We start from the raw sequence: 27,257 nt of genomic DNA, 5'->3' as shown, positions 1-27,257 counted from the left end.
ACCGCCATTTCGACAGTCTACCAATCAGTGGCACCATCTTCAGGTCAACATTGGGGGATCATATTTTGTTCAAATGTGTTTGACCAAAAAGTAGCCATTTCAATATTATTTATCTGTAATTTATTTGATTAATTCCAAGTTTTGGTTGTGATGATGTATGAAATAACCCATTCCATGAATTGACGACTGAATTTTACAAGTGTGTGTTCACAACTCAATGCAGGACCACTATAGGAGTGGATTGGACGAACATTCGAATGAAATTAATTGTTTGGAGTGCCACGGCAGAAAGAATCAAGGAATGGGAGCAGTTAACTTCATATCGGCCCAAAGGCAATACAATGCGCTTTACAAAGGAGAAAGGCGAGAATATAGCCTAGACCCACCCCTTTGCACACAAATTCTCGAAGGGGATCAATAAAAATAAATCAACAGTTTTTGCCCATTTTGCCCAAATCCGTTAAACATAGACTGTTAAACAATATCCCGACCTCGGAGATGATCAGGGCCCGGTTTCCCGAAACCTTCTTAAAGCCTAACGCTACGTCATTTGTAACCTCTAATTTAAGTTCTACCTTAACATCTCACGTGTTTCCCGAAACGTTCTTAGCTACGAATCTCTTTTGTACGTCGTTCGTTGGTAAGGTTAGTCTGAAGCGCTCGTAGAACCTTCTTAGCTCTACCGTAGTGATGTTTCAGCTCCTGAGGCTATAGTCGCTGCCACTACAGTTAACTTTAGAAATCCCTGTAGCGCATGGAACTGCCAAATTGGCAGTGTTGTTTCACCAATATACAGTACAGTACATATAGCCTACAGTACAGCAGGCGAGGTCAGCTCAACTCGCTTCCAATAATTTCAAAAACTCACACCTTCAAAAAATTATTGTATTTATTTTACAATTCAAAAATGAAAAAAACTGTCTTCTAAATTAAGGAAATGATACTGGGAAACGAATAAACCCTTATAAGCAACGAGTGAACTTAATAAGCGGTCGAAAGATTTTCTTCAACCACCGCATCTTTCCCTTGACGGTGCGCAAAGCCCGCCCACAGACAGGTAGTAAAAAGCAAAGCAGTCTCAGCATAAACAGTATTATATAATAAGCTAAATAAACTATTCAAAATTTAGCTTTCATTTCAAAATGTATATATTTTCATAAATAATAAGACAGACACCTTTGTAAACAGAAAATAGCCTCATTTGAATGGCTGCGACAGATGTAGGGCTTAATTAAAGATGTGATTGCCTCAATCTCCTCCGCTGTTTCTATATTTTCTATTTTTTTTATAAATCAGTGTAGGCCGTGCTATGTTCGCCCATGGTTAAATAAATGTTTAGGCCTACTAGAAGGATTTCGAGCAATGTTTTATTCGCATAGACTGCAATATTTTTTAGAACGCTATCATGCACCTGCGCATGAAATGGAAAATCGATCTCTGAGCAATCGATTTCAGCACGTTCTTTCTGGACAGCGCCATTTACGAACGACATATGGCATGTTTCCTAAGAAGACTCCTAAGAGACTGTTCGGGAACCACGGCTATAGAGGTAAACAACTTTGATAAGTCTAAACGTAGGAGTCTTCGTAGTGCGCTAAGAGTGGACGTTACCATGCCATAGGCCAGCCGGTTCAAAGAGCTGGTTCTTTTAAGTGAACTATGGGAGTCGGCTCCCGGCCGCGAGCCATTCTTTTTATTTTTTTAACTTTTCTTTATATAAAGTTTGCCGAGGCAGAATGATATGAAGATCTCTTCGCTACGGGTGCTCCGTGCATGCTATGCGTGTGTGCAGTGACTGACTGTCATGTGCATGCATGCAACATACATGACTTTGCAACCAAAGTGTGGATAGACAAGGATCATTTAAGCAAGGGGCGGGGATGTGCATTGTGGTCATATGCAATGAAAACAATCGGCTACAGCAATTTATTGATATTAGAAAATGTCATTGTTACTTTGGATACTAATAAGATGTATTGAATAATTTAAGTGATATATAGGCCTACACATACAAATCAAGTCCAAACGGGCTACATTTGGCTGAATTATAAAAGGTACAAGTAATAAAGGTAATATGAAGAGCCTTTTGGGAGACGAAAGAGCTGTCTCTTGTTGGTGAGCTGATCCTAATGAGCCAGCTCCCTAAAAATAACCAAAATTCCCATGTCTTGGGCCAAAAATCCACAGCGAATGAGGGTCGGCGACTATCCACAATGACGAATGTCAGTGTAAGGACACTACAGGGCATGAAACTAAGAAATAATCATATTAATTAATTAAAGTACAATGATAATAGTAATGACATTTATATTAATGACCTCATGTCGGCAGGGGTGGATTTAGCAAATTGGGGTCCCAAGGTGAAGATATGTATGGGGCCCACCTCATCCGATCTTTAAAATAGAACAGAGAAAAAAAATGTACTGACTGAATGGTGGATAGGCAGGTAAAGCTAATCTATGCAGAAGTAAAGGTTGGAGATGAGAAAAAAAATCTCCCCCTTTAAACCCTGCATATACTTTTTTACTCCAAAATGAAGATGGAAAGCAGAGAGCACAAAGTGTTAGCCTGGCTCCGCCCGCCCACCTACTTCCGCCCAAATTTAATTTTCCCTTCAGTAGTCAGTCTGGGGGCTGGGGCTTGTTAGTGGGATTTTGCCCGAACAAATTTCTGTGTGACCAATCAGCGAACAGAGGAAGTGGCTGAGAACGATGACGTCGAAGTAGCGACGTATTGTCAATGACAAGACCCAGCCTCGACAGTTGACTGCAAACATTATCTCTGTCCTTACTATCGAATATTAATGTAGAATTTGTAATTGTTCCTTGAACTCTAAAATTAGATGAAAAAAACCTGCAGCTATCGTTGACAGACATCTTCACGCTTCATCTTGTTTTGTTTGTGTACACAGCCTGCGAATGCGCGCAACGTAGTTTCCGGCCGGTCCCGGCGCATGACATACGTCACGACCAAACGCTATTGCGATTGGTTATGGCAGATCCAGAGTGGCACTGGGCAGATCCAATAGTTTTAAACTTCAACAGACACCCGCCTCCAAGTGAGTGAACGTTTGCCAATTACAGCAGTTCCAGACCTTCTGTACAAATGAAATGAAGTACGATGGTCTGGTAGCACCAGGCTAACAAAGTGTAGCACTACACAAACGAATAGTCACGATGGAACCCAACAGAGAATAAGGTTACAGATAACACCTGTCTTTGCCAAAATGCCAGGAAAACCAGCACTGTTTATTTTATTTTTTAAGATCAAATCAATATCAATACAACAGCAAGACAAGTAGTTGTCCACAAACAGTCATATACTTAGTAAATATTGCCAAGAGGAATAATTGACTTTGTATGCGTGAGGTTCAAACAAACCTATATATATTTTTAAAAAAAAGAAAAAGAAAAAGAGAGAGAGAGAGAGAGAGAGAGAGAGAGAGAGAGAGAGAGAGAGAGAGATTGTTCTCCACATCACACGCTTCTGACACAGAGTCCTACTTATTGACGTCTTCTCACAGGTCTTCACCTAGCGCCACTTCACAGCTAGCTGCTGCTGCTGTAGCAGCATGTTCAACACTTTGGACGTTGTTGTTCCTGTCTGTATCCCCAACAGTAGCCGTAAAAAAGTGTGTCATCTCTGGCAGCGTGGCCAAATACTTATCGGCGTCTTTTCGCTTTTTTATTTTATTTGAGCCGCTTGGGTAACTTTATTTCCTAACCCTTTATTTTGTTTTCGCGTTTAGACTCGTCTTGCTTCGTCTGTTTGTCAACTTAAAAAAATAAAATTGAGGCTGGTTGGGGGCCCCCCTACTATGGGGGCCCCAAGCGGCCGCCTACCTATGTCTCTATGTTAAGACGGAATGGCAGGACGTTTAAAAAACAGTAAAGTAGGCCAACCGCCACTCCGACAATGGAAACAGAAGTGTTTCGGAGTGGTGGGACGTTTGAAAACAATGTCGAAATGGAAGGCAGTCCCCCTGTATAACACTCAATGCATTTTTCTGCCGCCGTCTTAACAGTAGTAAATTATCAGTTATTCATCTACCAATGTCTCTATGTTGTTTATTTACATGAGCACGCAATACATGTGCTTTTGCACGATTTCCGGTTCTGATACTGTGGTCTGCCCCAAGTGGAAACCTCGACTATCATGCGTTTTTGCCGCTTAATGCTGCAGCAAGTCTGTACACAGGACACAGCAGGTCGCCTATGCTTACGCTTGCAGCAAGTCTAATCCAGCCCTAAGTTATTTCATCATTTTATTGTAGGCCTACATCTTGCTATTGCTATTGAACAATAATACAATAAAAAAAAGCATTAAACATCATGCTTTCGATTTTTTAATATAGTCTTATATTTGATTATTTATAAATGATTGCTGCTGACCAACATTTGGTGGTAAGATGTACATGCTGTGAAGCCTGTAAACGCTGTCACATTCACCTATAGTTCTTTAAATGCAGCCTATTGTTACAGCACATTTGTATAACACCGAGTATAAATCGTGCATATCAACTGAAATGATGGCGAATCAAGTCCAATATCTATGTGTTTTGTACCGTTTTGCAGAACATTGATGCATAAGTCCAATGGAACATATTAATCTCTTCACGAAATGGTTGCCAAGTAATCGGGCTCCTATTGTCAGTTAAAAACTAAAACTATGCGGTCATCTGTAAGACTTGAAGGTGGCGTAACACAAGTGGTATGCCAGGACAAATTGTCGCTGGAGCAATGTCGCCTCAAGGTAGCGCGCTTCGCCAGGATTTGGGATTCGTTGCTGCAGCCCATTTCAAAGTTAGTGTGACGACACAACAAACATACACACAAACACATTGTCAACGACGTAGAAGTTTGACAGGTAATTTTTATTCACATTGAAATCGGGAGCACACGACCGAGCGTTTCTTCCAGTGTATTTTCCTGGAGTATTCAACTTTGACGTATTTTCTTTATTTGGTTATACGATCCCTTTCCTGCGGTATGGGGAATTGTTGGAGCTCATAGTGTTGCATTCCCCCTGTCCTCCGCTCGATACAGTCTTTTTTGTTTTAGTCTCCTATCCTAAGGAGTACAAATATGTCGAGAGGACCAGAAGAAGCTAACAAGCTGACGGAAAGTACATATAAGGTTAGTGTTAATATGAGTTTAGTCTGGGTAAACGACAGGTGCGAGACACGAAGCTACTGTGTAACATGTACATCATAATATGAGTAGTTATACTCTTTTTATTTCACATTTGTTTGGTTGTATACTGCACATGTATGGGAATATGATCTTTGATTTGAGATCAGCTGCCTTGTAGCTAAACTCACGAAATTCACGATCTTAAACTTGAATAATTTTGACTGACTGTTGAAGACGCAGCTTCTCCCCTAACGACAAATGCTATTCGTATGTAGGCTATACAGTAGGCCTATATCTATTCAAGATTAATCTGAGCGGCCAAGACTAGATTTGCATCTTCATCGGTCTTGACTTTTTCATTCCACGACCCTGGTTTTTCTAGTCTTTTCATTTCAAAACAATCCAACCCTGGGTGTTGTTAAGTTAGGCCTAGTCCTTCAAATAATATATAGGCCTACAATGTGGAAAACTTCACACTGTAAACAATGCTTATATACATCCATCAAGTGTCACGGTGACTTAAGTGTCAGTTAATGTAAGTTTTATGGACTTTTATTACAGCTGTTAACACGTTTGTCTTTTCATGGGAAAAAACAACAGCAGGTCGTGTTCGTGGAATGTAAGAAAAAACGACATTCTTAATAATTTAACCGGCAAAGGTATTCTGGAGGTCTACCATCACCTCTGACAAACAACACAACATCTTAATAATGCAAACAATCAGAGGTAGTTGGCATTGATTAGTTAGGCTGTGTCCTCTATACTATTTTTGAATCTACAACATTAAACGAACCTTGACAGCCATAAAGATGTTAGTTAACAGAGAAAGAAAAAAAAATACAGTTTCAGGATGTAAAAGATCTGCCAACTGTCCTAGTTGATTTGGGCAGATTTTTTAAAAGTTGGATTGATGAGAGATTAAGAAATGTTGATACTATCAAACTAAAGAGTAAATAACTTTCTGGGTGAGGAGCATACATGGTGAAATACTTATACCTGTTTTACCTATTTTCACTTGGTGGCATTTATAATACATAAAGAATCCAAAATGTTATGTTTTCTTTAAAAAACAACAACACACAAATCAGACTACACCAATCTATCTACACAAATCTATTTAACAAACAAAGATCATGCAACTAGTCAGACATTGGTTCAACCTGTGAGACCAGACATTGGATCAACCTGTGAGGTGTAGTTTCTGTCTGATCAGATAGACCTTGTGTAGTGGTTACCTCTTAGGTCTGTGAGCCTGCTTAATAGTTGGGATAACAGGATCAACACGGGACTACGTGGCATTAGGGATCATAGACGTGACTTTGATGCAGTCAGTACTCATGACCAGTTAAACCATTAACCGTTTGTTGTAAGTGAAAATACTTATTACATACTATACTTGAATATATATAATCTTTTATCTCGACTTTTATGATAATTTATTTTTAATATATTTTATTTTAACATATCGAAAGGTTGTCACCTTTCGATATGTTCTCCTTGACACACCGGACTGGGTCCTCTGTCATGTGACTCGTGGCAGCAGTGACCGGTGATCCAAGTGTTGGTTAATGATCAGCTGATGATTGGCTTTGAGGTAATTTATTTGGGAACTGTCAGCCCCAATCGTGACAAAATCTGAAATATAGTCCTAATTTCTCCTGTCTCCAGAATGTGATGGACCAATTCAACCCTGGCCTCAGGAACCTGGTCAATCTGGGAAAGAGCTATGAGAAATCAGTGGCTGGTGGGCATCTATTAAATTATGGATTATTATTATAAGCAATTGTTATAACCAATAGTGCAAGTGTACACCAAACCACACAACATTACTATATTCACTTTTGTATATTATGCACTCCATGTTTTATTAGTTTTTTTATTCTTAGAAAATTGGTGTGCACTTTATATTGTATTTTAGCAGTTTCTCTAATATTGTATGTATGCTATGGGCATACCTCACCTGTTAGTCTGCCAAATTACTCAATGTAAATTTGTTTGTTTTCCAAGCGATGTCCTTGGCTGGCAAGATGTATTTTGATGCAGTGTCTAAGATTGGGGAGAACGCTGCTGTTTCGCCTGCATCTAGAGAACTTGGTAAGTAGTTGAGACAACATTTATCACTTTTACAAACAAATGATCTCTAGATGTGAGTTAGAAAGGGCATCTAAATCCTCTTCAACAACAGAAAGATGACAGATGATTATATATGGGATACACCTCTGTGAAGGTGTATGCTGGTTGCCTTGCCACTGGCTGTTAAGTACCAATAAAGTAACATAGCTTAAAAGTATGGTAGTACTATCTACAATGTTTTAGTAAAATACAGCACAATGAGGATAATCTGACCTACGTTCATACAATACAAACTGTTAAGCCTATTACTAAATGGTCAAAACTATGTACATAATTTAATTTGTTTAGGGATACAGGGTGGTCATCCTATATTTCATGATTCATGCTGTTAGCTGCTAGCCAGGCTAGCGCCGCCTACTGGTTCCGGCAAATTTAATTTGCCTCAACCATATAGTCAGGGAACTAGCAATGCGTTTCGGTTTGCTCCGTCCGCCAGAGCGGACGGACCAATCAGCGAGCAGATGTGGCGATGACGGGCGATGACGGGCGATGACGTCGAACTGAAGCGCCCAAACTGAAATACCGGTGTAGTTCCCAAGCTGCGGTAAACAGTTGACGAGATGGATGTCGGCGAAGCTATACGCTCTGTGCTTGAAACTATTCCGGATATTGAAGACTTAAAGCCAGAACAAGAAGCATGTTTGACGAATTTTTTGGAGGGCAAAGACGTTTTTGGACTAATTCCTACCGGGTTTGGGAAAAGTTTAATTTACCAGCTGGCCCCGTTAGTGGCGAAGACATTATGCAAGCCAAACGCTAATGCTAACCCTATTGTCATCGTTGTGTCCCCCCTGCTTGCCCTGATAGAAGACCAGATTAAGGAGGCAGGGATACTGGGTGTAACAGCAGGCCAGCTTGGCGTTAGTGATGACCAGGACATAATAAACGGAAATAAATAAACGCATAGCATACGTCACCGCCAAGCAGCAGCGATTAGTCGAAGCAAACGGAAGCAACCGCCTCCCGGAAGCAAACGAATCTCTACGGCTCGTGTTCAGACGCTATATGAAATGTAATGAAGTAAGCGGCTGATGCATCAGGCTAGTTAGCTGCACCTTTTACATTGACTTCTGTAATAACTGCAAGTTAGTCTCAAACTTTAAAAAAATCCAGTTTGAGATTTTTTTCATAAACAAAAAGTCCCAAACCGATCTCCCAAGTAGTATTATCCACACACATGCAAGCAATGCACTAAGCAGGTTATATAAACTGGGTTTACTTAACTGTTTAAGCTAACATGGTTAGCTTCGCCTTTTATATTTGTAATATCCTTCTTGGATAGCTTCTAACCTTGCTGTTTGTCATGAGTGGAACACTTTCATTGTTATCATTGTGACTCGCTATTCCCCTGGTAATTTGTGAAGCAAACTAGTAATTAAATGAAGCCATCCACAAGAGAACAGCCCCGGGCAGTTTTTTTATTCTGCTTCATGTCGGCCCTGTGACAGTTGTCGTGATATTTGATAGTTTTGTATTGTCAACATTTTACACTTTGTTTTGTTAGCTTATATCATAGTTTCCTCTATGTGGTTGGGAACTGCCAATATGTGATCAAGCAGGTAGTTTAAGACAACAGGGATTCAATCTTGTTTACATGAAACATTCAGTTTATTTTAAACTTGAACTGCATGTTATTTTACATGTAGGATCCGACACAAATTTAGCTTTGGCATCGTCCAATGTATTTCCATATAAGATAGTGTATGCTATGGTTTACCATAATATAATATCTATCTCTATCTCTTTGTTGTTTGTCCCTCATTTTGCTGTCGTGTTTTTGGATACTATGCATATTATGCAAACGTGTATGTGTGTACTCTTGTTGGTTAATGGGTGAAATAGAGAGAGTGAGGCATACGGGAGGACAGAGGTAAAGCAATTAGCCAGGCAGGCAGACAGACCGGCAGTCTGACAGACAGAGAGCATGTAGTCACAATTCCCACAAAGAGGACTTTTCATCTCAATAACCTAAAGACGTGGTTTTGATCAGGCGATGATTAACAAAAACTCAGTGTTAACTAATCAAATCATCCAGGGCTACCGTCCGACTGAGGCCATTGTGTCACATCAAAAAACCCAAACTACATCCCCTCACTGTCTACTGCTGCCTTCGTCTCTTTTGTAATGTGACCACTGACCCCTCAAGCCTATTCTACAGAAGACGAGCCTGACATTGGATACTACCAGAGACTTTGCAGACTTTGACTGAAGGAACTGAAAGGATTAAGGGGCTTGATGGCAAAGATGACTGTCCCCTTTCAAGTATCCTCCTGGGTGGATTGAGGAGATTGTTGTAGAGGGTGGTTGGAGGAGGTTCTGTCCAGGAATCATGTGCTGCTGTAGTCAGCTATCCCCTGGTCCACCTCGGTACTGGAAAGAAACAGTTTCTTTATTTTTTTATTTTCTTAGAAACCTTAGCTCCAGGGAGACAGAGCCAACCCCCCGAAACCAGATACTCTACGCGGGCTACTAAAGTCTTGCTGCACTTGCTGTTTCCCTCCCTCTCTCATTCTTCCACCTTCGCTTCTTTGTGTCTTTACGACATCTTTCTCTCCCTCTCCCCTCCAATTGTCAGACTGAATCCTCTGTCAAAGTTCAAAGGTTCTAAAACTTTTGTTTAATTACGTCGTCCAAATACCTGCCCAATGACCTGTGACTATCAGACAAATGACTGAGTTTGATTACAACTTGACATTGAGAATGGTTGCTAAAAGTAAGACATTTAAAAAAATGCCTTTTTTGTATTGTTCTGCCATTGTTGTTACTGTAGAGATTGGGGCAGTAATACAGTCCCCATTATAAGCTTCATATGACTTCTGGAATCAAAAACACATGCACACAATCACACATATTCACGCAGCCACAATTAGATGGGTTCAGACTGTTCAAATGACATCCGGAACACTTTACATAATCCTAACGTTTTCCAGTGTGAGTACATCAAGTGCTGTTTGATCCAGGATTACTGTGCCTTTGGAGGAATGTTGCACTGCTTTGCATGCCCTACCCAGATGGGTCGAAGAGCAGGATGGGCTGTTTTTGGTTCTCCTTAAAAATAAAAAATACTTTTTCAGTTAACTATTTTTATTATTTTATTTTTACTTTATTTACTTTTTAGGTTTTTGTACACAACAAAGTAATACTTTGTTGCGTAATTACTTTGCTAAGTCATTTACTAAGTAATCTTCAATAAGTTTCTGCTTAACGTGTAGGGTAAGCTCCGCCCAGGTCGACACTTCATCGACACTGGTTGTCCACAATCACTGGTCAATTAGTGCAGTTTAACATTTTTTCTAGAAGTTTTTATTTGTATTTGTAATTGTTTCACACACTGTAGTATTAGTCATGTGGGGATTTTAATGACAATTTTTCTCCCATTTTGAGGTAAGAATCTTTGTTATTGTTGTTATCTACTTTTGGGATGGCGTAATACTATCCTGTCGAAAGTTCTGTGTCAGTTACTTTTTTTTTCTCCCTTTCCATTAAGCAGTTGGAAAAACAAGGTAAGATAGGAAGGGAAGATACAACTGATAAAGATTTATTTGATTTCATTCTTTATAATTGTTATTATTCATATTTGCATAGCTAATTAAAAGGTTTCCTCGGGATTGCTGAGGTCTCGTTATTTAAAATATTTTGACAAGTTACCACCATTGTTGCTCCTTGAGATTGTGTGAGAGGATGTAGCTTTTCCAATATTAGGGTACATTTGGACTGGCTCTTAAATGCAATAGCACTCACTTCAACTCCTACAGATCTCATATCTCACACTTCTCCACAACACTCTTGATCCATAAATCTGTTGGGCAAACAAGGCTGTGGGCAGCTGTATTTGCCAAGTTTAGTGAGGTGAGGTGGTTGGATATAATTGGCAGTGTAATGCTATTTTCTGTTGCCCACCTCATGCCATTCGGTAAATCTCCTACTGCACCTCTTTGTGTGACACACTTCTTGCTGGGCAATGATACAGCTAAAATGTATACCGTTAACAGAGAGTAAGGGTGTGATTATGGTTTTGATCTTGTTACCCTGGAAGAGTAATTTGTATCTATCAGTGGTGAGGTATGTTGAGTATTCACGTCATGTGTCTGTTTGAATAAGCCACTACATTAGCAATGTAACAATCTCTGCTACTCCTTGTTTCTAGTTTGTTTTCTTTCTTTCTTTCTTTCTTTCTCTCGCTCTCGCTCTCTGGCTCTCTTTCTGGCTCTATCAAACCTTGCAAGCACACAATAGCTGTTCCTTGTTTTTCTCCCCCTCCTCCCTAAGTAACCTTTTAATTCACCTCCTTCTCTACCCACTACTGTGTAAGCTCTCTCTGCTAGAACTCACAAAGGACACCTTTACCAAGTTACGCACGCTAACCTTTATCATGCCAGTTGTTTGAACTGTGTTGAGTGAGTGAGTGAATGACTTTGGCCATGTGTGTGTGTGCTTGAGAGGGACCACAGCAAGATGCAACAAAGAAGGGTAATGATTACGTACTGCCTCTGTGTAAACATACTGGATTGTCATGTAGGACTCTAGATTGGCAAGCTGAGCATGAGTGCCATTTTGACCAGCTGTCAGTGAGTATGCTATGTTTCTGGAAGCTTTACTCCATCTGTCTAAAGTGCACTGAACAGAAAGGACTTTTATATTTTTTTACTTTATTTTGATATCATTAGAATGTTGTGTAGAATTGAAGTAACTTATTTGTATGTTTTATGGTTACTGTATTTTACCATAATTTGCTATCTATTCTATTCAACACTATTACAGAAAAATAAGTGTCAGTGTAGAAAGTACTTACAACCCTTTTACTCAAGACCTTTACTCAAGTACAATTTCTTCGACTTGAACTTCACATGTGTAATTGTAGTGTTGTCTTTATACTTTTACTCACTGTAGTCCTCATACTTATATTTCTTCACAAACCTGACTGATGTATTGTGTAATTGTAGTGATCATACCTTGCTTAGGACTGTGACACACTTCCAGTATGTGTTGAGACAGACCTACTAATAGCCTTCATACGGTTATTGAAGAAACAGCTCTGCTGTACAGGTTAAAAAATGCAAGCCTTTCTTACCATATTGCAAGAGAAGACAGTCACTCACCTGGTCCAAGCTTGGAATGTCACATGACCTATTTAATAATTATCAAAATAAAGTCTTCCAGTGTCATTTTTGACACATTTATTTACACTACTAATAGGAAGCTAAAGTCATTCTGTCTATGGTGGCTGGCACACCTTTGTTTAAGAACAGCGTAAGCCTTTTGCGTTCCTTGACACTTTTGTATCTAGTTACAATCACTGTTTACTGTATCATTTACCTAGAGCGTTTGTAGTGCATGGTCATGAAATGTAATATTTCTCTATGCTGAGAAAGCAAATTAAGCTGGGGTAACCCCATAGGGTAAGGAAGGTTAGTCCATGACCAAACAAGTAGCAATAATGTTCTGTCTCAGGTTATCACTGTGTATGGGAAATGGAGTCCCTTTATGATTACACAATCGACTGATTGCCTGGTCCAAACTCCTTCACCAGTCTTTTATCAACGGACCTCAATAATGAAAAACAATGAAGTACAGCAATTATAATGTGTCCTTTTGAAACAATGAATGCTAACAAATTCCCTAAAGCAAGCTTATATCATGCCAATAAAAAACATTTGATTAATTTCAGCCTTCACACTGAATAATCCTAATTAACTCAAAAATAATGTTTTTCTTTATTATTTTGGATGTCCGCCTTCATCCCCTGATGACAAAGGGGTCCCCCATCTGTGAATGTTTCAAGCCCAAGCAGTCAGGCACGTTGACGCACTCGCTCAGCAACGTTCCTCCATTGTTTGTTGTCAATAAAACATTCAGAAAGAGTTTCATAAACAACATATTAAGCTGCCGTGTCCTTGGGGTCTACCCACAGCGCGTTGGAATAAACAACGTCGCAAGGTGTGTGAGGACCTGATTGGATGAACAATTATTATGTCTAAAGGCCCTGACACACCATTCCGACTGCCAATCTTCGGCAGAAAAGGCAGTCGGACTGATTTGGACATGGCCGATTCAACATGTGCAAATGACTGAAAAGAACACAGACGGCTCGAAAAGATCATCGATGGCTTTGACGACGGCCGATCGCACAGCACACACCGAACAGACTCAGGTCACCAAGCTTGCCAGACTGTTCGACGACAGATAATCTGGTTGGTGTGTCAGGGCCATTAGAATGACAGGAAGAAGATGTGTAAGCAGTGGCATTTGTTGTTTTTTGTAATTCTTCTGTAATTTATTATGCTAATATTGTTTTGCTTTTGCTTTTGCTTTTAGTCTTGGAGAATGATAGAAGTAAAAGGAGGATGATTACATTTAATTCAAAATAACATAAAAGATAAATGTACTTAATTGTAATTGTAGGAGGAGGATCTGTTGGAAATTTGCAGTGGCTCCTATCATCATGAGTACATTTTAACTTTCCTTAACCTTACGCATTTTTACACTGGTTCACACCGGTTTGGTCGCGGCTTGGCACGCCCGGTAAAATCCCCAGTCTTCACGGAGCGGGCTTTCTTAGTTCACAGGAGAAGGCGGGGCTGCGCACAGAGAGTAGAACTCTTTAGAGTAATTTGCATACTACGAATGTTTTAATTTTTTTTATGATTCAAAAGACTTGCATGCAAGAATGAGTATACATCTGAGTGTAGGCTACAAACGCGATTTACTATTTACAAGTCCAAAAACACCAACATATTCTTTATTTTGTGACCACTTGTTTTTTATCCCGACAAAAGCCTCATAAGGAAAGTTCCTCTGTGTCTTTCTTGTAGATCGCACCATCTTTCCCCGCCTTCGTTTAATGCGACTGCATCACCTTCTCTTCCTTGATCAGCAGCTCGCGGATTTCACTTTCTCTCCAGTTAGAACTGCTCATGTTGATATCGCTGCGTTGTCTCTGTCTAGACAACGCAGCAACACCTCTACCCAAGCCCCCCACCCCCGGAACAGCGGAGCCGTCACATTTACATCGGAATGAAACCCAAACCGCCAATGTGTGTAGGGTCCGGGAGGATAAATTGGAGTGCTAGCTCAAGCAGGCAATTTACCTCGGGCAGTGTTAACGAGCGAACGGTGCCTCGAAAAAGGCGTGCATAAGACGGGCATATTTGGCAGTGTAAAAACGTCTCTTGTTAGTGCAACCCAATGCTATTGATTATTCTTGCTCATTCTAACGCATTTTGTCTGTCTTGTTACATATTTTCAACTCCCTCTCCTTCTTATTATCTCTGTGTCTCTGGATCTATTTAGCTGTCCCTCTCTCTCCTCCGTCTCTTTCTATACCTCTTACTCTCCCACTCTCCTTCTCTGTCCTCTCTTACTCACATTCTATCTCTGTGTCTCTTGCTCTATTTTCCTGTCCTGGGGCCTCATGTACAAAGCTTGCTTACACACAAAAAAGCTGCATAAGCAACTTCTCATGCAAATGTTTGGACGTACAAAGACTGACTTGACGTGAGACTTGACGCGGTTCTCCACGCAAACTAAATGCCAGGCTTATGCACATTTCTGCTGCATTTTGTCAGTTGGCGGCACATAGAGGCAATGCAGCGCAACAACATTAGGCCTACGCAATCACGAGTCATGAAGTAATATTGCAATATGAGGCTAGTTCAAAGTGGATTTGAACGTCGGGATGTGTGATCTTAAATGCACTTCAATCATGCGTTATTGGTGTTGAGACGCATAATGTGACACTGTTGTTAGGCTAAACTTAAACACCCATAAAACAAAATTGTCAATATTGGAATTAAAAGGAAGCCCCAGCAATATTATTTTCAGTGATGACTTGTTTATTAAACGTTACATATTTTCCCGACCACACATGACTTCTGGGCTAATTGATCTGTCTTCATGCATTTGTTGTGAAATTCTTGACTGCAATATTATTATGTGATGTTGAGTGGAGTAAGCACAAGCCATTGTTACTTAAAATCAATCCATCAATGAACCAGTCGGCCAATTTCGAATTATGTAGGCCTACATGTTATTGACACCTTGGGTGTATGGGAACAACCTATCGTCAGCATGCATCCAAATAAATGAGAATATAAAAGCATGCGCAAAATGTGGTTATAATCGACGTGTGTGTGTGCGTGTGTGTGTGTGTGTGCAGTATTGGCCTTGTTAGAAGATATTCAAAATGAACGGGTATTCCTCGACAATTATGATTTTTTGGCTCATGTTGATGACTGGCTTATCAGCCGATTCGGATTCCCAAGAGCTATCCTCTTGGAACTATGTATTTCTCCTAACGAGGGCACAAAATATGTGGGGCTTTCAGGCACAGTCTTAAATTGGTTTAGGTCCTACCTACAAAATAGGCGACTTTGTTTCAGGATCAACAAACGTGACATGTGGAGTCCCACAAGGTTCGATCTTAGGACCCTCTCTATTCAACATCTACATGCTCCCACTAGGGCAAATCATGCAAAATAACAATATTGACCATCACTGCTATGCTGATGACACACAAATCTATGTATCTCTATCACTAAATGACTATCAGCCCATAGATCTGTTGTGCCAGTGCATTGAGCAAGTCAAAGACTGGATGTGCCAAAATTTCCTTCAACTAAATGAGGACAAAACCGAGATAATTGTATTTGGTGCTAAAACCGAAAGGCTTAAAGTTACCCAACACCTTCACTCTCTGTCCCTGAAAACCTCAATCAAAGCCAGAAATCTAGGGGTTATCATGGATTCAGATTTACATTTCGACAGTCACATCAAATCAGTTACAAACACTTGTACTTGCCTTTATCACTAGCAAGATCGATTACTGCAATGGTCTCCTTACAGGTCTCCCAAAAAGAACTCTAAGGCAACTACAGCTTGTTCAGAATGCTGCTGCTAGAGTTCTAACAAAGACCAAAAAATGTGAACATATTACACCAATTCTTAAATCATTACATTGGCTCCCTGTATGTCAGAGAATTGATTTTAAAATCATGTTGCTAACCTATAAATCCCTACATGGTTTAGGGCCAAAATATTTAACTGATATGCTTCCACTACATAAGCCTTCTAGGCCACTAAGATCCTCTGAGACCAATCTGTTAATTATCCCCAGAGTCAACACGAAACATGGGGAAGCAGGATTTAGTTACTATGCAACAAATAGCTGGAATAAACTCCCTGAGGATTTAAGACTTGCCCCAACTCTGACAGCTTTTAAAACAAGACTGAAGACTTTTATGTTTGCTTTAGCTTTCTGCTAAATCTTAAATCTACAATGCTTCTATTTTTTATTTTATTAGTAACTTTGCCTTTATTTTCTCACTTTCTAAAATGCATTTTTTTAACTCTGCCTTTTCTAAAATGTTTTTTTTTAACTTTGCCTTTATTTTCTATCTATTTTACTTTTTACTTATCTATTATTTTCTTTTATTGTATGACAATGTTTATATGTGAAGCACTTTGAGTCTGCCTTGTGTATGAAAAGTGCTATATAAATAAAGTTGCCTTGCCTTGCCTACTGCAGGCCTATTTATACTAATTAGCATATTAAATGAGGGAGGAGACTGGGCGGAGAGTCAGGCTCGTGCATGTGCGCTCAATTTCACGTTAATTGGGATGTACAAAGAGAATCTGCGTGAAATCGTTCTTATGCAAGGATTGATACATCCGGATTCTTTTGTGCGCAGCAGCTTTCCAGATTTTGGCGTCTGCAAAGTTTTAGTCAGAAGTCCACGCAAGTCTTAGTACATGAGGGCCCTGCTCACTCCCTCTCTCTCATTCTACCCCTGTGTCTCTCCCTATTCCATCCTGTCCCTCTCTTATCAGGTGCGGTGCTAATGGAGATCTCTGAGGTGCACAAGAAGGTGCATCTGGAGCTGGAGGAGAATGTATGTATTTTGTACCGGCACTTTGTCATTGCTATGCCAATCAAACTTTGCACTGCCACACCCAAACCAACCATTCCTGTTGTTCATCTCTTGTGTCGGCGACTCCTGCGTGGCTAACTTGCGTGTCTTGGCAAGGTATCAAGCAAGGTAAAATATGTAAAAAATGTTAGGTTGAAATGTGCTTTAAAACACATTCTGTCATGTAGATGCTAACTTTAAGGCTGCAGGGATCTAAGTGAATTGTTCATACTCTGCAGCAGCATAGAGACATTTAATGTTAAGGGCCCTATCTTGCACCCAGCGCAATTTACTTTCTACACCGACACATATATCGTTGCTAGTTTGCACCCGGCGCAAAGCAGATTTTCCCCCGCAGCAAACAGGTGCCACTACACTTGCTCCTGGAGAGGCGTGTCGGCGAAAAGCAGAGGCGTGTTCCAGTGCAAATTATACTTGGTGCTATTTTACCTATCTAAAAATTGCGCCTCTGCAATTGCACCACTGACCGAAAAATACCTGGTCTAAATGCACTAGTCTAGTGGATAGCGCAGTTGGTGTTGCTATTTTGACGTGCCATGGCAGGTCGGAACTGCAACATAAGCTTACACACACGTAGGCTATACACAAACATGCAACGATTAGCCTAATTTAAATATTATGATGTCAAAGATTGTTCATATGTGTGAAACTGCATAAAAATAGCATGTGGATTGTGGAAATGTTTTTTTTCCATAGGGGCTGCATGAATGAACACTGTAGTAGGCTATTCCATGGGTTAAATAATAACAATAATAAACTTGAACAAAGTATATCCCAGCCTTCCAAAACAAAATCTTGTTTTAGGGTAAATGGTTGGTTAAATTATTTGGGTAAGAACAGCTGATACAGCGGTAAGTTGTACTTTTAAATCAACACCGTACAGCAAACATATTTTCTTGACACAGAGATTGTGTACAAGCCCATAACTTTTAGGATTGATGAGTATTTGATCGTAAGAAAACATCGTTTTACCGCGAGTGAGTGTTTAAAAGAATGAATGAATGCAGGTGATGCTTGGCACGCGTGTGTGTGCGCACCCATCTGTTTAAACACACGCAAACTAAACACGTAACGCAACAGTCCATGGCGATGTATATAAACGGGGGGACACATGCATATTATGAACACAAGTTGATAGCGATAATGTATACAATACTGGTAACAAACAATGTTTGTTAATGTATTGCTGCATATCATTAAATAGACCCACAGTTGCGGCCACAGGACCACGTCTGCATATCATATATGTCTTAAGTTGTCTTTGTCGCAAATGACATGACGACTCAGTGTTTCTGAAGTTGTATAAGAAAACACTATTCCATGTGTAAATTAGGCCTATATTTGCCCATAAACTAAGCCATTTGTGGTCATGCATCTGTCAAAATATGAACTTGTCAAGTTCAAATGCGCTGGCTCTTAAAGGGGATGGGAGATGTAACTGAAAGGCTTAAAGTTACCCAACACCTTCACTCTCTGTCCCTGAAAACCTCAATCAAAGCCAGAAATCTAGGGGTTATCATGGATTCAGATTCACTGGTTTATTGCATGTTACGCCCAAAACACACCTACGGGTTTCAGACCAACCCATTTTAGATTTGCGTAAGGTGCAAGAGTAATTTATCTGCCGTTAAAATAGCAACAGCGCCAGAGATCTGCCCACAAAGCTACTTGCGCTTCGCGTTTCAGACTGTTAAAATAGGGCCCTAAATGTCATAAAGGGAACCTTGCTTTTTGAAGATAGGCAGCGTTTTGAGAGGGTTAAGAGCTAGGTGTTTTTTCTTCAGAATTCGACTGGAGCTAGCTTATAATTGCATGTCTTGCATATTGTACCTTCAAACAGAGTTTATGAACTTGTAAAGTTTAGGTGTGCTCATCTCTATTTGTTATATTTTTTCTCCTCACTTTCAATTAGACCAATTTAAATTGCATTTATTTCAGGTCCTTTCGATTCCCTTCCATTAAATAGAATATAATGATGGGTTGTACAATTATGGCAAAGGATCACAAATACAAATCAATAAACAAATGCATAGATAAAAACGTACCAACTCAGAAAAACTGAAATTGGACAGCCGTTTGTGAGGAATAGGCACGCCTGGTCGTGTATGTCCTGCCTGCTCTGGAAAAAAGACAGGCCTCAACTTGCCCAGACAGTAACAAAACAAAACAACTGCTACAGTAGATGATGCAGATCTAATGGAAACACTGGATTAATCCTCCTTGTGTATCTACCCTGTGCAGGAACAGCAAATGAAAAGCACTCAACCACATAGTTACAATTAAAAGTCAGGGCCATTTATTCCTTAAATTCAATCCCTCGTGAATATTACAAAACCATTCACTACATGGTCACTTTGGTAAACATCCCTTTCATATGAAAGTAGTGAAAAATAATGGAGAGTAACGCTGCAATTTAAAAGCAGCAAACAAACACCTTGTGCCAATGGGAGGCTTGGCGAAGGCAGAGGGTCAAGGCTTAGCTGAGGAGGGAAGGTTGCTCTGAGCCATGCAGAAAGGCTGTGTAACAACAGTTACACTGAAGAGTGTGACTCGTGTCGGGAGGAGAGCAGGCTGAGATCTCTCTGAGACTGCAGGATGTGTGTATGCATGTGGTTCAGCAATGTGCATTTACAGTCATGTGATGGTGTGTGTGTGTGTGTGCAGTTTTAATCAAATTAATTACAAATAAAACAAACTTGCTGTTGGATTGGTTCTAGTGGTGTTATTTTCAGATCATAATCTGTGGAGAGTTGGGAAGAAGACAGAGAGAGAATTAAACATGTCTGGGCATCTTACTGAATAGATTCTGAATCATTCAGCAGCAAAATATTAGACTGGAGTCTCTCGCCCTCACTTAAACACAGTCACCCAGTCACACATGCAAATAAACCCACATGCATTCAGACGCATGGAAATCATCATGGTTCTCAATTAATCTGTGTTTTTCTGTCTCCTCTCCTCTCTTGTCCTTCCTCTGTATTTATCTGCTCTCATCTCATCCCAACACATTCTCCCCTCCTTTCCCCCTCTCCTCATCTACTTTCCTTCTCCTGCCATATTCTCTTCCTCACCTGCAGTTCAAGAGGTTCCACAGAGAAATAATATCTGAGCTGGAGAAAAAGACTGACCTGGACGTCAAATACATGACCGTAAGTACCACCGTGTGTGTTTGTGGGAGGCTGGATGTCTGTGGGCTTGGAAATGTGAGTGCCTTAATGCATCGAAAACTGTATAAGGAAAGCACCAATCCCTTTTCTTGTTTTCCTCTAATCCACTCCAACACAAAATATCTGCCATAGCCTTTGAGGTGTACTATCAGACCAGAGGGTCTTCAACCAAGCTAAGCGCAAAGTTGGGCTTATTTCGCTTAGCCTGGCTTCTTTCAGCTAGAGTTGCGTTCCATTAACGTGACTTAAGGGAATCTCCGCTAAGTAACCATGGCAACTTATCCGACCAAACGAACCTGGTTGGTAGCAGGTTAACCATAGACATTATAAAGAGAAGACGCATTGGCTGCTTGGATGCAAGAAATGTGGTCGCCATCTTGGACCGGTCATACTCCGAGTTGCTTAAAGATGCCAGAGCACTGTGCAGCATATTACTGCTCATATCGGTGGTCCATCACAAACAGGGCCTGGGGGATTACTTTTTAGGAGGAGACACGGTTTGGCATCGACAACCAGACTTGTTGTCATTGGTTGTGTCTGTGTTTCACAAGTTAAGGCTGCACCACATTGTCAAACTCGCCTCTCTTGAACTGCAGAAAAGGAGCACGAGAAAGAAGCTCTGCAAAACAGTCCTCTTTCAGGGGTTTTAGCTCATACAAAAACTTATTATACAAAAACTTATGTGCATATATATATATATATATATATGCACATATTTATTTATTTATTTATTATAGTTTATATAGGCTATGTATATATTTATATATATATAGCCTAATAATATATTAATTGTTTCTTCAACGTATTAAAATAGCTGAATTTACTGCCCCTATTTCTGCTTCTCTATCATATTTATAGTGTGTGATTTGCAAAATACCTATCATAGCCTACATCACATATCACATATCACATCACATATCCCTGTTTTTGGCTGCCTGTCCCTGGCTAAATACAGAAAAAACTACCTGTCCCCGTTTAGTTTTTGAAGACATATAGTCATATGACATATCATATCAGAATATTCTATTACTGTTAAGCCCACGAAATATTAAAACACTGTATCATAGCTACATGTATGACCTTTTCAGCAAAACAACCCGTGTGGAAATCAGTTTGGTAATCAGTGAGGTACGATTAATTAAAAGTGCTGACAGTTCATTGCACCAGCCAAATGGATTACACTGAGTGGAGCGGTCGACCGGTCCAAGATGGCGGCCCTATGGCTCGTCAGCGCCAGTTGACAGTAGCGGTCAATGCGGTGTCTACTCTTTATAATGTCTAGGAGGTTAACTGTCAGGCTAACTTGAGCGGTGTTTCAGAGAAATCCATCTGTCAGCAACAATTGTACCATCAGAAGGTTCCGCCAAGCCTAGTCCTCACGATTTTGTCATAGATGTAGCCTACATATATGAAGTACAAACAACGTATATTTTCACTAAGGGTCTAAGATCAAATGATGCAAATGAAATAATTCAATGAATTGCTATCTATTGTTACTGTGGCTATTTTTTCAACACATTTTTATGCAAATCTATGTATTATAGTGTAATCAGGAATCAGCGGTTGGGTGAATGGTGATACGCGCGACCCGAGTTAGCGGTCAAAGTATTTCATAGTATTCTTGGCGTTGGCTTCATTTTGTAATTCCCTTTATTAATTGTATTAATTCCCTAATTAAGAATATTCAAAGAAATGAAAAATAAATAGCATGAAAAGTTATTTGATTTCTCTAGTAATCCTTCCTATATTACTAATTGATTTTGGTGTAAAGACTACATTGACATAAATATCTTTCGACTTTTGCCTAAAGTCAACTTATTGCAAATAAAAATATAAATAATATAAAATAATGTGGAAATACGATAACTTGATTTACTTTATTTTCCATGGTGTGCTTTAGTGTTTTTTTTTGCATTTTAAAGGCCACATATAAGAGGTACCAGATGGAGCACAAGATGAAGCAGGACTCGCTGGAGCGCTCTCAGTCAGAGCTGAAGAAGCTGAGGAGAAAGAGCCAGGGCAAGAACGCCAACAAGTATGAGAGCAAGGAGAATGAGGTGGGCTGTAGTGTTGACACGCACACATGCACACACCCACACAGAAGCGCAAGCACACACACACATGCACAAGCACACACACACACACACACATACGTACACAGCACACAGACATGTGTACGCACAGACATATACACAAACACACACATATAAATAAATACATACGTTCACTGCATGCAGTTACACACATATGTTCTGTCACACAAACACAAAAACATCTACACTGAATATGTACATGAGCAGAGAAAGGCACACTAACACATGCAATGACATGAACCCTGACTCCACATAAGCTGCTTTCACAAGTGGACGTACAACCATCTATTCTCCCGCTATTCTCCCGATGGGCCTTATATGTGAATGACATATCCTGACGTTGGACCTCCTGAAAAAGGACTACCCCTCAGGTAGTATTTTAGCCGGCGGAAATGTTAATTACCTTATATGTGAATGAGTAGTAGAAAGTCGGCATTTCACACCAGTTGAGTGGGCGTGTTGATGACGCTTCGGTCTACGTTTGCATGTCATTGAGTGGCACCCGCACCCTAAATGATAATCAGCCTATTGCCTTTTGTTTGCTGAATGGTTTAAAAATATTTAAATGTGGCACTGCTTTTCAGAGTCATTCGTGGTGAACGCTAAATGATAGGTCTTATCGTAACCCTCAGAGTACACATCATATAATAAATTACAATACATGAGTTCACAGCTGCACGCGTATATAGAAAATGTTTTTTTTATTTTTATGTTACACCTTTCCTGCTGTTGGCTCCCAGACCGTAGTCGAGGAGCACTGGGGAGACGTTCCCTCCAGGGTCAATGTTCTCTCGGGGGTAACGGCAGTGGGTGCTTATTGGTTTGGATATGGTCGGAATGAAGCGGCCACCGATTCTTGAAAGGCTGGGTACTTTATTCTTAGTTTCACTAACTTTACAGTACACGTTTGCACAGACACAACCAGACTCGTTCATTACTTCACTAAACTGACACGCGCTACCGCTTGCTCTCCTTGCTCGTCCACACACACACACACACTGCCATTCTCGCACACACATATGCGCTAACTCTTGTAACAATTATTATTGACAACAGTTAGCTGAACATTATAGGGTCCCGTCCTTCCACTCCCTGTTTTCTCAGTTAAAAACAGAAATCAACTACATTTGTCCCAGTGTTTGTTAGATGTGAAATGAAGGAGCCAAAAAAGACGCTCTCTTCCTCCGGTAACGCAGTTGTTCACGGTGCCTTTCTTGTTTGTCGTTTCTTGTATTTGTCTCTAACTCATGCGCCAATCTTTCATCGATTGATGCGGATGTTGTGGATGCAACGAAATATATGATGCGTCGCTGCAGCAACATTTAAGATGATCGCGATGAGTTCTGCCTGTTCTGCCTCCGTGCTGTGTGCGGTCAAACCAAAACAAACCAAGACCCTACGTCATATCCCGCCCCTTGCAAGCCCGCCCCCCTAAACCAGCCGGAGATTCTACTAATGACTGAGCGACACTGATATCCGCATATCGGGCATCAAGTGTGAATAAGTGTGAATGACCCTCACGGTCAAACCTCCTGATCCACAAATGTGGAGAAAAGACAGAGGACATATGTGAAAACGGCTATAGAAACACACAAACGCCCACACACACTCTCACTCACATGAGATACATGTAGAGATGTAGATACAAACGCACGTACACACACACACACACACACACACACACACACTCCCCCTGACGAATGAGAGTGATACAGTAGTAACAGTAGCTGGGAACTGTGGGTGTCTTGCTGGGCAGGAACGGAGGGCTGGATCTGTTGACCTAATGCCCTTGTTAGTGTATGGCATTAATAAACCCCTTCAGGTGAGCCTGCCAGTGCACACCTGCATGCCAGTTAGAGACAGCCATGCATTCATGCATGGACACATGCCTTTGTAAACACGTATTTCAAGATATGCTGGAAAGGATTTGTACCTACTTCAAGTTTGTGAGGTGGCTTTATTTCATATTCTTGTGCTTAGCAAGATAGTTCCTCGGTTTGGGGCTTGTAGTTAGACAGTTTGTGTTAAAGTCGCCATGAAAATGTGTGCTATGTAAATAGTAACAGTAATAGTAATTAAGTAGTAAGTAATAGTAATCTGCTTGTCTTGTTGAACTCAAACTTAAATCAACCTAATCGCATTCACACGCACGCACGCATGCACTCACACACACACACACCTAACCCCAATACATGTTGATCTACAGGTTGATCCGGTTAGCAGGGAAATGTATTCAAAATAATAATGCAAATGTCATTCTGTTGACCATATGTTTAGGGTATGGTCAAATTCATTAATTCCATAATTACAGTGTTTTGTTATTTTGGTTTTGCACCATAGCCAATTCCCTGAGGGCCCATTCCCACCTTGCCTTTTAACATCTGTCCTAGTCGTTAGACACCCACCATAACCCACACTCTAACTCACACACACCTACCCAAGCCTTTAATACAGTATATACTCTAAATGGGCTACCGCTGTTCAAGTCATGCTGCCTTTAAGCAGAGTTTGAAACGTGAAATGAAACGTGCATCGAACCGTTAGACCCGTACCGAAAAATCTCGGTACGAATACGTGTATCGTTACACCCCTACTGTCTACAGATGGATCAATGTTACACTGACTTGAAACAATGACGGTGTAGCAGCAGAAGGTGGTGTTAACAGCGGTAAACCACACACATTTTCTCCAGCAAATGTCTTCTTTAGTCAAGTGTGTGTGTGTGTGTGTGTGTGTGTGTGTGTGTGTGTGTGTGTGTGTGTGTGTGTGTGTGTGTGTGTGTGTGTGTGTGTGTGTGTGTGTGTGTGTGTGTGTGTTCTGTTAACAATGTCCAACCTATTATAACCTTGCAAAGGGGAACACCACTTTGGAATAAACCCACATTCTCTCTCACTCTCGCTCTCTCTCGCTCTCATATTTGCACTTGGATAGCGGACAGGTGCTCAAAGAAAGAGAGAGTGGGCAAGAGTAAGACAGTTATATTTAATTTCAACACACTGTTTACACTGCATACAACTTTTCCCTGTACCTGAAGAAAACCAGACAAGCACCCACTGCTTAAACAATTTAAACCAATTCCTGTCACATCAGATCTGATGAAAAGTGTCATGGGCCTTTTAATATAATATTTTCCTTCTCCACTCTTGACCCCTTGGATCCTTCCCTGGGTTTTATTCAACTAGCAGCCATCATGGTTCTAAATGCTAGATGGGTGGGGGAACTGAATGCAGGTCAACTAGGGGGCCACTTGGTGAATAAAGCCCATTAGTGAAAGACAGAAAGACATTGATGGTCCGATTTAACATCACGGGCTGCGCAACGGCAGACACCAATTGCTCAGGGGTAGGGTGTCAGTGATTCGCAGACAGGGCAAAGGATTGCCAGTGACTGACACTTTACCCAAAAGTGAAATGCACTTTGAAGTCTGCTGATTGCCTGTCACGGAAGTAGAACAAAAAGTCAAAGTGGAATGCAGTTTGAAGGTGGAATTTAATATATTATGAAAAAAGATAAATTGACAGAACTCTTCAATGTCGCATGGATTGATCAGAGGTATCTGCAGAAAAGGGTGAAGGTCTTAGATGGCTTTAACAGGTTTCATACCCACCTTTCATTTCACACATATCTAAAAGATTAACCATTTACATTTAGTAAATGACTCACAATGAGGTTGTCCATAGCAACCACTATTGACATAGATATAAACAGTTTGTGTTTCGGATAAGCTATTGCGAAAGACAATCTATGACATTGATATGGCATCTAATGTCAGTGACTGGATTCCAGTATCGTATCCCTTCACATGATGTTAGGGTTCCAGGGAAGAGACAAGTTCTGACATGGGAATAAATTGCAGTTGCAACAGGTGGCTCCAACATACTCCAACAACTTTTTGCCACTCCACAGCCTAGATAGAGATCAAGTAGAGAAGATATATCAAGTAAAGAAAGATATATTTTTGACCTTTTAGATAATATCGACATAAACAAAGTATTTTTTGTCTGTGTTCTGCATTTGTGATATTATAAACATAACTTTATTATATAAACATAAAAAACATTGTGGTTATAGTTGTTTGTTACTTAGGGGGTAAAGCTGGTTTAATGTGCACTGGTTTGTCTCTTCCTTTAATAATAAAGTTAATCAAATAAATAATAAAGTTAATAATAAAATAAAGTATATATGCTGAAGTGTGGTCTCACCTGGTTGACAGAGCCATTGGTGTGTGACGTGTACATAGTAGTAGACATGGTGGCAGGAGTAACATTACCTTCTTCATGAAAAGGTTTTGCATGAAAAGGGTAGCGAGTACAGGACCAGAGCGGGGCTTATGTTAACATGAGTTGAATACAGAACACGGTGTGACACAACCAGTTCATAACAATAATGGTGCTCTGGGCGTGGCGTGGACATCAGGAAGTGCCAGTATGAGCAATGGCATTGAAGTGGAGGTGACAGTGTGGCAACATGTATAAATCTAACCTTTCCCCCGATGCTGGCTGACTTGGACAGTCAACTAAATAACTGTTAAGCAGTAAGAAATGCTAACCGTATAACCAACCTACAAAAACAAAAACAAACAAAATTTCAGATGGTGAGGATAAAATGTCTGCGTGTGTTGAGATCAACACACAGCCATCTCCCACTGTGTGGGTGATGGCTGGTTTAACCTGTGTGCGCATAACTGAAATGCCCCACAGGTGTGCAGCCTCACCCAGCCCAAGAGTTTAATCAGTCTGACTCTGGCCAGGTGAGTCTGCCTAAACCAGCCATCAACCACACACACTCAACAATAGTCGCCTTTCG

The 27,257-nt window shown here is 40.5% G+C and overlaps 1 protein-coding gene across 2 annotated transcripts in view; it reads left to right on the top strand.

Annotated features, from left to right (window-relative positions):
* The first annotated feature begins 4,865 nt into the window (after positions 1 to 4,865).
* Positions 4,866 to 27,257, top strand: part of baiap2l1b (BAR/IMD domain containing adaptor protein 2 like 1b) — a 37,318-nt gene continuing 14,926 nt past the window's right edge. The window contains exons 1-7 of one of the 2 annotated variants that reach the window (XM_084488692.1): positions 5,092 to 5,135; positions 5,733 to 5,751; positions 6,801 to 6,876; positions 7,140 to 7,226; positions 17,091 to 17,152; positions 20,269 to 20,340; positions 22,281 to 22,415. In XM_084488692.1, coding sequence (XP_084344818.1) covers positions 6,807 to 6,876; positions 7,140 to 7,226; positions 17,091 to 17,152; positions 20,269 to 20,340; positions 22,281 to 22,415 — 426 coding nt within the window. In that variant the 5' untranslated portion in view covers positions 5,092 to 5,135; positions 5,733 to 5,751; positions 6,801 to 6,806. Of the gene's footprint in view, positions 5,136 to 5,732; positions 5,752 to 6,800; positions 6,877 to 7,139; positions 7,227 to 17,090; positions 17,153 to 20,268; positions 20,341 to 22,280; positions 22,416 to 27,257 lie in introns of both variants that reach the window. The other variant, XM_084488691.1, reaches the window with a different exon arrangement.

Source organism: Micromesistius poutassou (genome assembly GCF_964030765.1).
Source record: "Micromesistius poutassou genome assembly, chromosome: 1".
Taxonomy (NCBI): Eukaryota; Metazoa; Chordata; class Actinopteri; order Gadiformes; family Gadidae; genus Micromesistius; species Micromesistius poutassou.
The sequence above is the reverse complement of the archived record's forward strand: the minus strand, read 5'-3'. Positions and strand labels throughout refer to the sequence as shown.